Source organism: Haliotis cracherodii, unplaced genomic scaffold (genome assembly GCF_022045235.1).
Source record: "Haliotis cracherodii isolate W230 unplaced genomic scaffold, xgHalCrac1.p SCAF_2, whole genome shotgun sequence".
In the NCBI taxonomy this organism is placed as follows: Eukaryota; Metazoa; Mollusca; class Gastropoda; order Lepetellida; family Haliotidae; genus Haliotis; species Haliotis cracherodii.
In genome coordinates this window covers 2493419-2506589 of record NW_027266275.1, presented here as the reverse complement: position 1 = coordinate 2506589, position 13171 = coordinate 2493419, and the positions used below count along the sequence as shown (strand labels likewise).

The window sequence follows — 13171 nt, the reverse complement described above, 5'->3', positions numbered from 1 at the left end:
TAGAGCACAGCCCACAGCACACCGCACCCAACCACACATGTTATAAAAAAAACCGTGCACATACTGACGCACGCACGCACGCACGCACGCACGCACACCGGTCCGCTTATTAAAATCCACCCTTCTTTCATCTAGCTGCTTCCATTGAGATCGGAACAAAATTTAGATTTAGTAGGATATCATTGGAGCGACTCCAGATACAGCCACGAGACAAAGAAGTACACCACTCCAGCACATTCTCGCCGTTACTGTGGAGCCACGTTATAGCGTCTCTCGTCTATCCCCGTTGAAAACACCTGTGGGCGACAAACATGGCCAGGCCACGAGTTTTCTTTGATATGACCGTTGACGGTCAAAGTGCAGGAAGGATCGTCTTTGAGGTAAGTTATGAAGAAGTCAAAAGTGGTTCGATGTGATAATACCACTACCCCTGAACAAGGAAGTGATTGTCGACCATGCTCAGGTAACATGTGCTTCCGAACTTGTTACGCTTCAGTGACATGGGAGTTGAAGCGCTTAGGGGGGTTTCGGCAGCGATCCCCCCATCCAACACATTTGGTTTAGTAGCCACACCCATTTTGGTCATTAGCTCACCTTCACATCGATCTAGTTAAAGTGATCTTCAAGGGGCTTCATCCGGTTTCATGAGGGATTTTTTCAGTTAAAAATAGATTTGTTGTATTTGGGCCTATCTTTAACCCCCAGGATGCCAGAGGGACATTTAAGTCACTCCTTTTCAACCCTCACATTGATGTTGAATAGAATTCAACATACATCACGCACACAAATTCTGTGGGAAATTCCCTGTTCAATGATATCATCCACTGTCATTTTGGGCAAAGCCAGATTACTGAAAATTGCCTCTGACAATTAGGTACATCATAAATGTCGCCATATTTTACACATTACTAAATCACCATTCACAGCGTAATTTACAGCATTTATTTAAATCTAAATTTCGGATATTTATTCGGAGAAATGATATTCAAAAATAGCATTGTAGTGATCACGGGTATCTGTCTTTTATCAAATCACCTAATCACTTAAAACCCTTGAATCATTTAGAAAGTTTTGGAAAATACGCAAAGAAACGCCAGAGTGAATTTTCCCCCATATTGGATAGTATTTGCGCAATCATGTATCACGTATGCCGGCAATGAGACGCCAATAACATCACATATATTTCAAACTCATCTGTGATACATACATTTTTTTAACTATCCATTCATCTATTTGTTGCATTCATTGGCTCAACATTTTCTGAATATGCATGGTAGGAGTATGGAAGCATGAATTAGGGAATTAAAAAGAAATACAGTGCAATGAGTTGGTAAATTGAACAAAAATCGTCAAAGTTTCCATCCTGCATGACGTCATGATGGACGCTAAACCACACACGACAACGGTAGTTATCAGAATTTCTGACTATATCTCTTGGTTCAGATGAAAAACATAAAAACAAATAACAGTACACAGATTGTCAGAAAGTTTCTGATTACTTACATGTCACATAAATTTATACATGTATATATATGATCCCTGAATCAACGAAAATCACTTTGTAAAATCCCCTGTACTGTTGTCAGTGAACACGCCATTTTGTAAAAGTTGTGATGTCATATCTCAACATTGTTGTACATATTTGGTTTAAATTTCTTCAAGGTGAAGGTGTACACACGATCATTGTATCCTGCTGTTTACAGTTTCAGTTATGATGTAGATTTTGCATAACTTCTCTACATTTGTTCACACAATTGATTTCTCTATGGATATTTATCAGTGTTCAATATGATATCATACGTAGATAAAAGCCACAAAATGTATGAACCTTTGATGATCTGTTTTTTGAACATTGTTTATATAAAAATTGATAAGTTTATAGTGTCGTTTTCGTTATAGCTTTCCTTTAGACAAGTGTTAGAAGATGAAGTGTAACATGTACATATTTCTTTGGAGTGTAATAGTCAAATTGTTTACTTATCCTGCAATACTCCTTAATGCATTCACTGCTTACCTTTGTACCGGCGATGGTCCTGGGTGAAGATAAATAAACTGTTCCTGAATACCTCTTTTATACCACATCATCCCCGTCCCTGTGACCTCACGTGACCTAGGTCACCACTTCACGTCACTACCTGTCGTGCTACAGCTAGGACGTGTACAAGCAGAGTTCTCGTTTTAGATTTGTTTAGGCCTTCGGTTTCCATGTACTATTCTAAAAGTCATCTGCGACAGGTGATGTATTCCTTTCATATTACTTTCAACATGTTGTGAAGTTGTATGGGATTTATTTAGGCGTAAAAAGACTTTGTCTTTTTTTCCTGCAACGTGCTATCTGTTCTCCGCCATTTTGAATTGTGTTACAATTGTTTGCCTGCCAGGGTAGTCAATTTGTTTACAGTTCTCAGCTATGTATGTGTAACATATTTTATGTTTGTTTCAATACTGCTAGCGTTGGCGGTTCATTGAGTTGCGTATATACAAATCATTGAATACACTTTCAACTCGTTACAAACTTTGCCGATAGATTACTAATTTTCTACCGGCAGCTTTTTCCAGGCCCTTTTAACAAAGTATATATATTGCGTAACTTATGCTTGCGCGTTGTACTAATTGTCGTGGAAAAATATCTATTAAAGACCCTCATCCACGTTGTTTGGCATGTACGCAAATATGTGCACCAAATTCTAAATGTGTTTTTTGTGTAAATCTCTCTCCATTGAGTTTCATGAGGTACAGGCAGGTCAATCACAAACATATTTTGCGGAAGTGCACGTTCCGCCGAAATCCTCTGTTCCAGAGGATGTTGTGAGTATTATAATTGACCCTAATTTGCAGTCATCTGAGAATTCTACATCTGCTAGATCTGTGAACAGTGCGCCAGCGTCTCAAGATGCTTTGTCGGGGGTAGCGCAAAGCCAAGCCATGCAAAGTCCTACACCATTGAGCATTGCACCTCATATGCCTGTGCCGAACGCAGCCACTGCCTACTACCCAAGGGCATCTACAATGATGCCAGCCTCAGGGCTATCAGCGTACAATATTACACAAGCAGCGCATGATCAGCGTAGCGCTGTACCAACGTATGCACCGCAGCAGATGCAAGCTCGGGTACCAATGCCATTACAGTGCACTAACTGGATGCAAAAATTTTAACAATCCATGTGGCAGCTGTCCATGACACAATTGTATTCTGCGCCTGCGCCTACGCCTAGGTATCAGATACCTACGTCAGTTACATCTACGGCACAGATTTTACCACCTACTCCAGTGCCTAATGCTCCCATTGTGAGTCATAATACAGTGCATTCTTCGTTGAGTAGTGTCCGTACATCGATTCGAACCTATGATGTCAGATATGATTAGATATTTGGATTAGGACTTTTCCAGGCTGACACTTGCGCCGTCATTCAAGCCTCCCAGGTTTAAGAAAGATGAATTTCCTATTCATGGCTTTGAGGCAGCAGACCAGACACATAGTTTTGACGAGGATATACAGAGGCTCGTCAAGGCCTACTACTCTTAAGGTTCTGGATACCAGAGTTGCGTTTATTGAACCGGAAATTCGAAGGGTATTAAAACCTTTATCAGCATTAGCATCATCAACACGGGCGGTAGAGCAGGATCTGTCAGAGGATAACCGACTAGATCACCTCCAAACTATAGTTGATTTTCAGCAGGGTCAGATTGACAATATGAGAAATATTCTTAAAGCTGCGCTGGCGGAAATAACTGTCACATGGAGACTTGGTTATTTACCCCTATCTACTTGGGACTCAGAGTTTAAGCGCAGTTTGTTAAGTCAACCTTGATCTTCTACGTCTCTGTTCAATGAACAAATCATGGACAGGCATGTCAAAGTTTCCAGTTACGCTAGGGATGAAACGGCACTCAAGGCTTTGGAGCGCGTTTCTCAGATTTTATCCCAGTGATCAGGCAGGTCAGGCAATTACAGGCCTAGACGAGAGTCTCTCAAGGAAGGACAAGTGCAAGATTCCTTACGTGGTAGAGGGCGTGGCAGAGGGAAACCTCAAGTTTCTTATCAATCCCGACATGGTAAATACTACAGTAAGGTAGGTGATAGGAGGCGCAAACATTACACACCCCAGCGTTAACACCAGGGTTTTGTTCTCACATCTTCCTGGTACCCAAGAAGGGCTCATACAATCTCTCTGTTTTCAACGAATGTTACCTGAAGCTTCCACCCTATTTCCGCCTCATCACATTCAGACTACTCAGAACCAGCATAAAAGTGTTCGATTCCTTGATTAGTCCCGATCTGCAGGATGCATATCTGCACAAATCGATCCATCCCATCCTCAGGTTCCAGTTCAATGGGGTTCACTACCAGTGGGCAGTACTCTCATTTGGCATTTCAGTGGCCCTGTGGCTATTTACACCAGAAATGAAGCCCATAACTATTTCTACACCTGAGGAATATTTGGTTCGAGTCGTACATAGACAACTGTCTCCTGTGTCATCAACACACACAGAGGTTAGTATGCGTTCAGCATTCCTTGGGAAGGACTCAATGCGTATGCCTTTCCGCCACCAGTCTTAGTTCCCAGGGTAATACAAAAGATCAATGAGACAAAGATACTTGCTGTGACTTTGGTCTGACTTTGCTTGAGGATCAGAAGACCAAGTTCCGCCCACCGGCGGGGGATTTGAATGTGGTACTTTCAGGTTTGCGGGAGCCCCCCTTCGAGCCCCGCTATGCATCCTCTTTTTATGACCTCACCAAGAAAACTGTTTCTTTTGGCATTTCTCACAAGTGAGCGAACTACATGCGATCGACATCACCTGGGTTCATTTTGAGCATGGGACGCACAGATCCAATATCAACGATTGTGGGTAGTGAAGATGAGGGTGAACTTCTATTATGTCCGGTACAGGCACTGCGTATTTTCATCCTCCGTTCCAAGACTAGGCATGGCTCCAGGAAGCAATTATTTATACTTTCACGACCGAAGTCAGTCGCAACACCATATCTCTATGGTTACGCGCAGTCATCCTTTCAGGCCTATTTGATCGCCAATTTGGATCCGCCAAGAGTGAACAATCCTCATGAGATTAGGACACTAGCCTCTACCATGGCCTTACACAGCAATTGTACTATTAAAACAATCATGGAAGGATGTTTTTGGAGGTCCAATACAGTTTTCGCCAGTCATTATCTTCGCGATGTGACTCTTGAGGACGTTGAAGGTGTACAGAGTTTTGGGCTGTTGGCAAGTTACCAACCCCGTGCAAATAATGAACTCGAGCTATACAGAGCCTTTCCCTTTCCGGTACAGTCGATCAGATTTTGCCAGTGGAAGAATATGAGACAAGCAATTGTCCACAGGGCTCTATTTTTCTAGTAAGTAAAGATTTGTCTTTACTACTAAAGATGTATAGGGAACTACTCTTTAATTCCTATGTCCAATGTTTTCACATTGATAGAACCCTACCGTAACAGCGTTTGTCTGAACTTTTCTGCTTCATGGTTTACCAAGCAATCAATGTCGTACTTTCAGAGTGTGAATTATTGAGGTTTCTGTATTCTGAAGGTTTAACCACCCCCAAACCGTCCGATACAGATGCATAAAGGAGTAATGCGGGATAAGTAAAACATTTAGTTAAATCTAAGTATTTTTTACATTTGTATACTTATCCTGCATAACTACGTTTAAGGCCCACCCGTCGAAGACTTGCCTCCCCACTTTGGCTTCAGAAACCTCAAAAGTATGGGGGTTTTAAGCTCGGGTGACAGGCGGTGATGTGAAATGGTGACCTAGGTCAGGAACGGCGTCAGCATGGTATAAAAGAGGAACAGTTTATTAATCTTCATCCAGGTCCATCGCCGGTACGCTGTCCCAGTTTTTTTGTCGCAAGGGAAGCAGTGAATGCATTAAAGATTAATGCAGGATAAGTAAAAAACGGAAAAAATATTAAGATTTTACTAATTTTGTAATTTCATATGAACAGGTAAATGAATAACTTAAACTGAATATATTACTTTTTAAAGAATGGATAATATTTTTTGTTAAAATATATGAACACATTTTTAGAAGAATTGTCTTCGTCTTGGAATTGTTTGTTTTCTTGCCTTTTGATTGATAGATAGGTGATGTCTAAGTATTCGTCAGGTGTGTGTTAGCCACAAATGATTTAGGAATTATTCCGTTCGTTTTGTATTATATAATTAGTGGGTCCAACCATTTTAAAATGATTTTTATCACAAGATATTAAACTGTTTACTCTATTTCTCCAAGAATTGTAAAAAGTAGGTACCGTGCCTTGTATCCCGTTCGTCAAACCTTATACGATTATCCTGATAATTCCATACCAAAGGAACTTTCTTCGCATCTCTTATTGTATAATTCTGAGATGAGATAAAGAGAGAAAAATCACATAATAATGAACAAATACATGTCCAATTTTGAATATGATTTTGTTTGTTTTGAAATATTTTTGGGTTAAGTGATTACATAAAATTTATCCCAAACGGGTAATATTAAAATGATTATTTGCCTATGTATGATGTTATATATATTTCCCACAACTTTCACCTTGGAGAGCCGCTTATGGTAGTCGCATGCAGTGTACCTGCTGTGGCTAGCTCGTGTGGTCATCTAACCCCTTTCTCTTCAAAATGCACTCAAGTGAGTGGATGAAACGTCTGCCTGGATAGCAGAAGTTTGGTGTCTCAATCCCCTGAACGTGTCATAAAAAAGACATAAAAAGGTGGTATTTGTTGTTGCCATGCCTTGGTATATAAGGGATAAAATAAGGACTAACCTGTGTGGAGTCAGTGTACTGTGTCTGAGTGGGCTATGACTTTGTAGTCATTATTCATTCTAAAAACTCTTACACAAATTGTTCTTCAAAATCTTTTAATAAAAATATGGTATGAAGTTATTGGTTATGAATAACAATATATTTAGCACATCCTCAGCATTTAAGAGTTTCGTTAATGAATAAAGGTGAGCTCCTGTACCTTGGTATTTTTGCACATTCTAGTTTAAACTTTTTATCAGGTGAGCTACAGAATTTGTGGCTCTATTTTTTGTGTAGTTTAAGCAATTCCGTGTTCCAGCTGTATAGTGACGTGGTGCCAAAGACAGCCGAGAACTTCCGGGCTCTCTGCACCGGCGAAAAAGGCTTCGGCTACAAAGGGAGCAGCTTCCATCGTATCATCCCCGGGTTTATGTGTCAGGGTGGGGACTATGAAAAACATAACGGAACTGGAGGAAAGAGCATCTACGGTGGCAAGTTCAATGATGAGAACTTTCAAGTGAAGCACACGAAGCCAGGTAAGGAGTTTGTTGGTTAATACAACACTGTTGTAGCTATATGACTGTAAATAATCCCATCTGGACAAGACACACCTGTGAATGATAGTACCTATTGGGTACAATGACGCTAAATCAACCAAGTCCATGAGTCACCACCTATATATTTAGTCGTGAGACATTGGTTACTGGGGACCTATTCTATCACAGAGTTGCAATGGGATCAGCCGTCGGTGGCTAATGTTATGATTGACTGTTGCTGGTCTATCAATGGCTAAGGTAATGATTGACTGTTCCAGGTCTACTGTCGATGGCTATTGTTATGATTGACTGTTGCAGGTCTACTGTCGATGGCTAATGTTATGATTGACTGTTGCAGGTGTGCTTTCGATGGCTAATGTTATGATTGACTGTTGCAGGTGTGCTGTCGATGGCTAATGTTGTTATTGACTGTTGCAGGTCTGCTGTCAATGGCTAATGTTATGATTGACTGTTGCAGGTCTGCTGTCAATGGCTAATGTTATGATTGACTGTTGCAGGTGTGCTGTCGATGGCTAATGTTATGATTGACTGTTGCAGTTTGCTGTCGATGGCTAATGTTATAATCGACTGTTGCAGGTCTACTATCGATGGCTAATGTTATGATTGACTGTTGCAGGTGTGCTGTCGATGGCTAATGTTGTTATTGACTGTTGCAGGTCTGCTGTTGCTGACTAATGTTATGATTGACTGTTGCAGGTCTGCTGTCAATGGCTAATGTTATGATTGACTGTTGCAGGTCTACTGTTGATGGTTAATGTTATGATTGACTGTTGCAGGTGTGCTGTCGATGGCTAATGTTATGATTGACTGTTCCAGGTCTACTGTCAATGGATAATGTTTTGATTGACTGTTGCAGGTGTGCTGTCAAGGGGCTAATGTCTCGATTGACTGTTGCAGGTCTGCTGTCGATGACTAATGTTATGATTGACTTTCCAGGTCTGCTGTCAATGGCTAATGTTATGATTGACTGTTGCAGGTGTGCTGTCAAGGGTCTAATGTCTCGATTGACTGTTGCAGGTCTGCTGTCGATGGCTAATGTTATGATTGACTGTTGCAGTTTGCTGTCGATGGCTAATGTTATGATTGACTGTTGCTGGTCTACTGACGATGGCAAATGTTATGATTGACTGTTGCAGGTGTGCTGTCGGTGGCTAATGTTATGATTGACTGTTGCAGTTTGCTGTCGATGGCTAATGTTATGATTGACTGTTGCTGGTCTGCTGTCGATGGCAAATGTTATGATTGACTGTTGCAGGTGTGCTGTCAATGGCTAATATTATGATTGACTGTTCCAGGTCTACTGTTGATGGCTTATGTTTTGATTTACTGTTGCAGGTGTGCTGTCAAGGGGCTAATGTCTCGATTGACTGTTGCAGGTCTGCTGTCGATGGCCAATGACATGATTGACTGTTCCAGGGCTACTGTCAATGGTTAATGTTTTGATTGACTGTTGCAGGTGTGCTGTCAAGGGGCTAATGTTGCAATTGACTGTTGCTGGTCACCTGTTGATGGCTAATGTTATGATTGACTGTTGCTGGTGTGCTGTCAATGGCTAATGTTATTATTGACTGTTGCAGGTCTGCCGTCGATGGCTAATGTCTCGATTGACTGTTTCAGGTGTGCTGTCGATGGCTAATGTTATGATTGACTGTTCCAGGACTACTGTCGATGGCTAATGTTTTGATTGACTGTTGCAGGTCTACTGTCGATGGCTAATGCTGGACCCAACACCAATGGCTCTCAGTTCTTCATTACAGTGGCCACAACTTCATGGTAAGTAACTTTCAGGCACTGCACTGGTGTTCTGTCAAAGAAAATATCTTATTTCTCATTCATGTTTTTTGAAAGCGACTGTTAAGCTTCCACCTCTCATATCGCTTGCATTTGCTTCAAACAAAATGGCATCGCCCAGTCAAGACGATCTGATCAATAATCATGATAATCAAAACCTACATTGTGATAAAGCGGGTCTTACTTTGCGATGTGCATAAAATCACGTGAACTCCTTGATTAAAAACATCAGAAGAGTTGGAAAATCTATTCACACCAATGTGGCGGTACACAGGATTTGCAAATCCTTCAATCCACCAAATCTGCATGGCAGTTTTTTAACCGGATGTTGATTTCGTTAGGCGATTGTGATTGGCCAATGCAGAGACTCGTTAGTTCAGCCAAAATATAGCCCTGAAATTCCAGCCTAGTTCGGCCAGGGTGGGAACTGAACTTTGTATGCCTCGGGAAGATGATTGCTGTGTTTTATGCTTATAATTACACGCGTTTACCACTGGTGTGACACAAACAGTTTTAATATATATTTTTAAGGTTTCATGTTCTTCCAGATATGGAGAATCATAATGTTGCATGTTTTGATTGTTGTATTGTTTAGAGTTTTAATGACCAACTATTTTGTACACATGCTGTCCATCATTGTGGTGACCAGTTGTTGACCTGTCATCTATGCTAACTTGTCGAAGAGGTATGCATTGTATTTCTGAAATAGCCAATTTTTTCCAAAACAAGACGTAACGTAAACATGTCACAAAAATTGTTTACGACTTGGAGATTACCGATAGATTTCTGTAAGGACAGAGATGACTTGCGACTCCTGAATCTATCCAACCTGAAGAATTATGCAGGCTAATGCAAATTGATGATGATTGTAATGAAAGGTAGTCTGCCAGGGGTCATCGTCACGCTGAAGACCCGGGTCGATTCCCGACATGGGTACAATGTGTTTAGCCCATTTCTGGTGTTCCCCGCCGTGATGTTGCTAGGAGATTGCTAAAAGCGGCGTCAAATCAGACACACTCACTCACCCAGAGGTATATTCAGCAGTGAGTTGACAAGAATCTCTACGACCTCTGTTTGTTGTTTAACGCAGCACTAAGCAATATTCCAGCTATATGACGTGTAAATAATCAAGTCTGGACCAGATAATCCAGTGATTGACATCATGAGCATCGATCCACACAATTGGGATCAATGACATGCATCAACCAAGACAGCGAGTCTGACCACCCGATCCAGTTAGTTGCCTCATAACAAGCATGGTCGCCTTTTACTGCAGGCATGGGTTGCCGTAAAAGGTGACTATGCTTGTCGTAAAAAGCGATTAACGGGAATGGGTGGTCAGTCGCTGACTTGGTTGATGCATGCCATTGATCCATATTGCGTGGATCAATGCTTATGATATCAATCCCTAGATTTTCTGGTCCAGACTCGATTATTTACAAACCGCTGTCATTTAGCTGGAATATTGCTGAGAGCTGCGTTAAATAACAAACCAACCAATCAACGTTTTTAAGAGGCCGTGATCAGGTGGTCTTTTCACTTTTGTCTCTGTATTCACCAGAAGTAAGACCCAATTCAGGTGACAGTAAGTCACTACTATTTTGACTTCACTTCTGCAAGTGGTGTGTAAGTAATAAGTAACATACAAAACCAGCCCGTGAAGACCCGGATAGGTATAGGTCTTCAGCAGCCCGTGCTTGTCGTAAGAGGTGACTAACAGGATTGTATGACTTGGTTGATGCATGTCATCCTGTCCCAATTGCATGGATCGATGCTCTTGATATCAGTCACTGGATAGTCTTGTCAAGACTCGATTATTTACAGAGAGCTGTCATATAGCCGGAATACTGCTGAGTGCGGCGTTAAACAACAAACAAACAACAAACAAACAAAAAATACAAAACCATTTCCAGAGTTTTAACAAGTTTCCTAAAAGTGGTGTGATACAGCAGCTGGGTTAGAAATCTGTGTCCTTTACCCACACAGCTTGTAAATATAGGGAAGACATGAGTCCTGTCCAAAAACATTATTATCTCATGACTGACCTTACAAAGGTACTTTCACGAATGTTTTGTTTTACCATGGAAATGTTACCTGCAAAATCTTGGTAAAGAGAAGTCAGAATGACTTTGGTTGAAATTGACAGGCCTGAGTAAAAGATGGCCGATGTCATGTGAGCTGAAATAACAATAGTTTTTTTATGCCTTCATTCCCACTGAGGGAGCATCGTGTCAAGTGAAAGTCAGACCTATTTATGTTTCAGGCTGGATGGCAAGCATGTGGTGTTTGGGGAGGTGGTGGAAGGGTACGAAAGTGTCGTCAAAAAGTTGGAGAGTCTTGGAAGTCAAACTGGGAAGACAGAGAAGAAAGTCATCATAGCCAGTTGTGGTCAGCTGTGAGGTGAGACAGGTGGTCCACAATGCTTCCTCCAGCACATCACAACAGCTGACCAGAGAGACGGACCTCCATGGAGTAACATGTTTTGGACTTTTATGCTACTCAATCTAGGATTCAAAACTCAGTTCCATTGCCAGGCAAGTTGCGAGAAATTGGGATTTTTAAGATTTATTTTCTTAAATTGAGAGATATTTTATCATTCCAAGGAATTCAATAAAATGAAATATTTTGGACGTTCTTCTTTACCTGACGCTACAGCTATAGACACTGAGTAGCATCAGGTAAGTATAAAAACATTGCATTTAATCAGAAATGCTCATTTTTATTATTCCAGTATGGATTTTTTCTGCAGATTTGGCACCGAATATTGGCTTCTGTGCAGAAATCCTTCACTCAACTTTTGATAGAGATAGATTTGTAACCATGGTTACAGCTGCTTGTATACGTAATCAGTTGGATCCATCATTGAATGCTGGAGGTATCCCTGTCAAGAGATGTGTAGTATATCATGACATAGGTCATTGTTATGCCCGTGTTGTTATACTCTCTCAGGACAATTTGATGATACGCTTGGCAAATACTTAAAATTATACGCCCCTCTCTGTCAAGTTGGAGGTTTGATATGTTATGTGATGTGCTTAAGGAATTAGTATATAGTTACTCTGTATCTCAATCTCTTGTTTCTTGCATATTAACAAATAGGGCTCAAACAGTGCCACCATTCAATAGCAGGTCATGATAGAATATGTGTCGGGAAACTCAGTGGGGAATGCGGAATTAGAATTAAACAAACAACCACTTTCGAAAATCAGTATTTTATGTCAGACGTTGCTTGTCATTTGACATCACAAAGAGTTGATCTGATCAGATAAGGGACATATATTTCCTATGATAAATCTGAAGATCTGAAGATCTGATCAGTACGATTGTAAATATCAAACGTCAACTCCAGAGAATAACTATGCAGATTATCGGCCGAAACAGATTCCACGGAGTGTTACCTGCTAAAGAGCAGTGAAAATGAACACTGAATATCGGTGACACCATTGATGACGGTTATTGAAAGTATTTGTTAAATGACACATATACTGAATGAAGCATGGGTCTGGTTAGTGGTGTAGTGCTGAGTCCACTTTATTATCATACAGCTTTTGAATTAGAACCTCGTCCTTACTTTGAACATGTTAACGTTGAAGTTTCTGAACCATGGTATAAACGAGTAATCCCCATAGAAAGGTCATAGCCATGAATTCAGCTGTAAAATACAATACATTCTCATGGGATATGCAATACAAAAACACCATTTGTGTCGAAAACAAATTGTTCCATGTAACCAATTTTTCCATGTTATGAATTATTTGGTGGTTAATGGGTATTTCACACAGTTTTACACATTTGTTGAATTTTTATATGTTTTGTTAATTTTACTGTATTGGCATGAATATGGCATTCAACATTCAACAGTGCCACTTGGAATATAAATGTATGCATTGGTAGGCATGTGGGTTATTCCGAAGTATACATTTCAAAGTACTGATGTTGCGGACATACTTGGTTCAGCTTCGTAAGTGATTATTTTTGGAAATTTGTCAGCCATCCAAAGGAAGGCCTACCACCATTCAAATTCAGAATCTGTGACACTTGTTGATGATACTGTTTACTCA

At 40.7% G+C, this 13171-nt stretch overlaps 1 protein-coding gene across 1 annotated transcript; it reads left to right on the top strand.

Annotated features, from left to right (window-relative positions):
- The first annotated feature begins 217 nt into the window (after positions 1-217).
- On the top strand, positions 218-12406 carry LOC139469421 (peptidyl-prolyl cis-trans isomerase-like). The gene is made up of 4 exons (XM_071251585.1): positions 218-380; positions 7082-7298; positions 9017-9092; positions 11374-12406. The coding sequence occupies exons 1-4, from the start codon at positions 312-314 to the stop codon at positions 11507-11509; spliced, it is 498 nt and encodes a 165-aa protein (XP_071107686.1). The 5' UTR covers positions 218-311; the 3' UTR covers positions 11510-12406.
- Positions 12407-13171: the final 765 nt, after the last annotated feature.

Bases quoted from the DNA above. Each gene is read 5' to 3' on its own strand.
- LOC139469421 (XM_071251585.1), top strand. From the start codon at position 312: ATGGCCAGGCCACGAGTTTTCTTTGATATGACCGTTGACGGTCAAAGT. The intron at 381-7,081 runs GTAAGTTATGAA...TCCGTGTTCCAG, and splicing joins CAGGAAGGATCGTCTTTGAG to CTGTATAGTGACGTGGTGCC. The intron at 7,299-9,016 runs GTAAGGAGTTTG...TGACTGTTGCAG, and splicing joins AGTGAAGCACACGAAGCCAG to GTCTACTGTCGATGGCTAAT.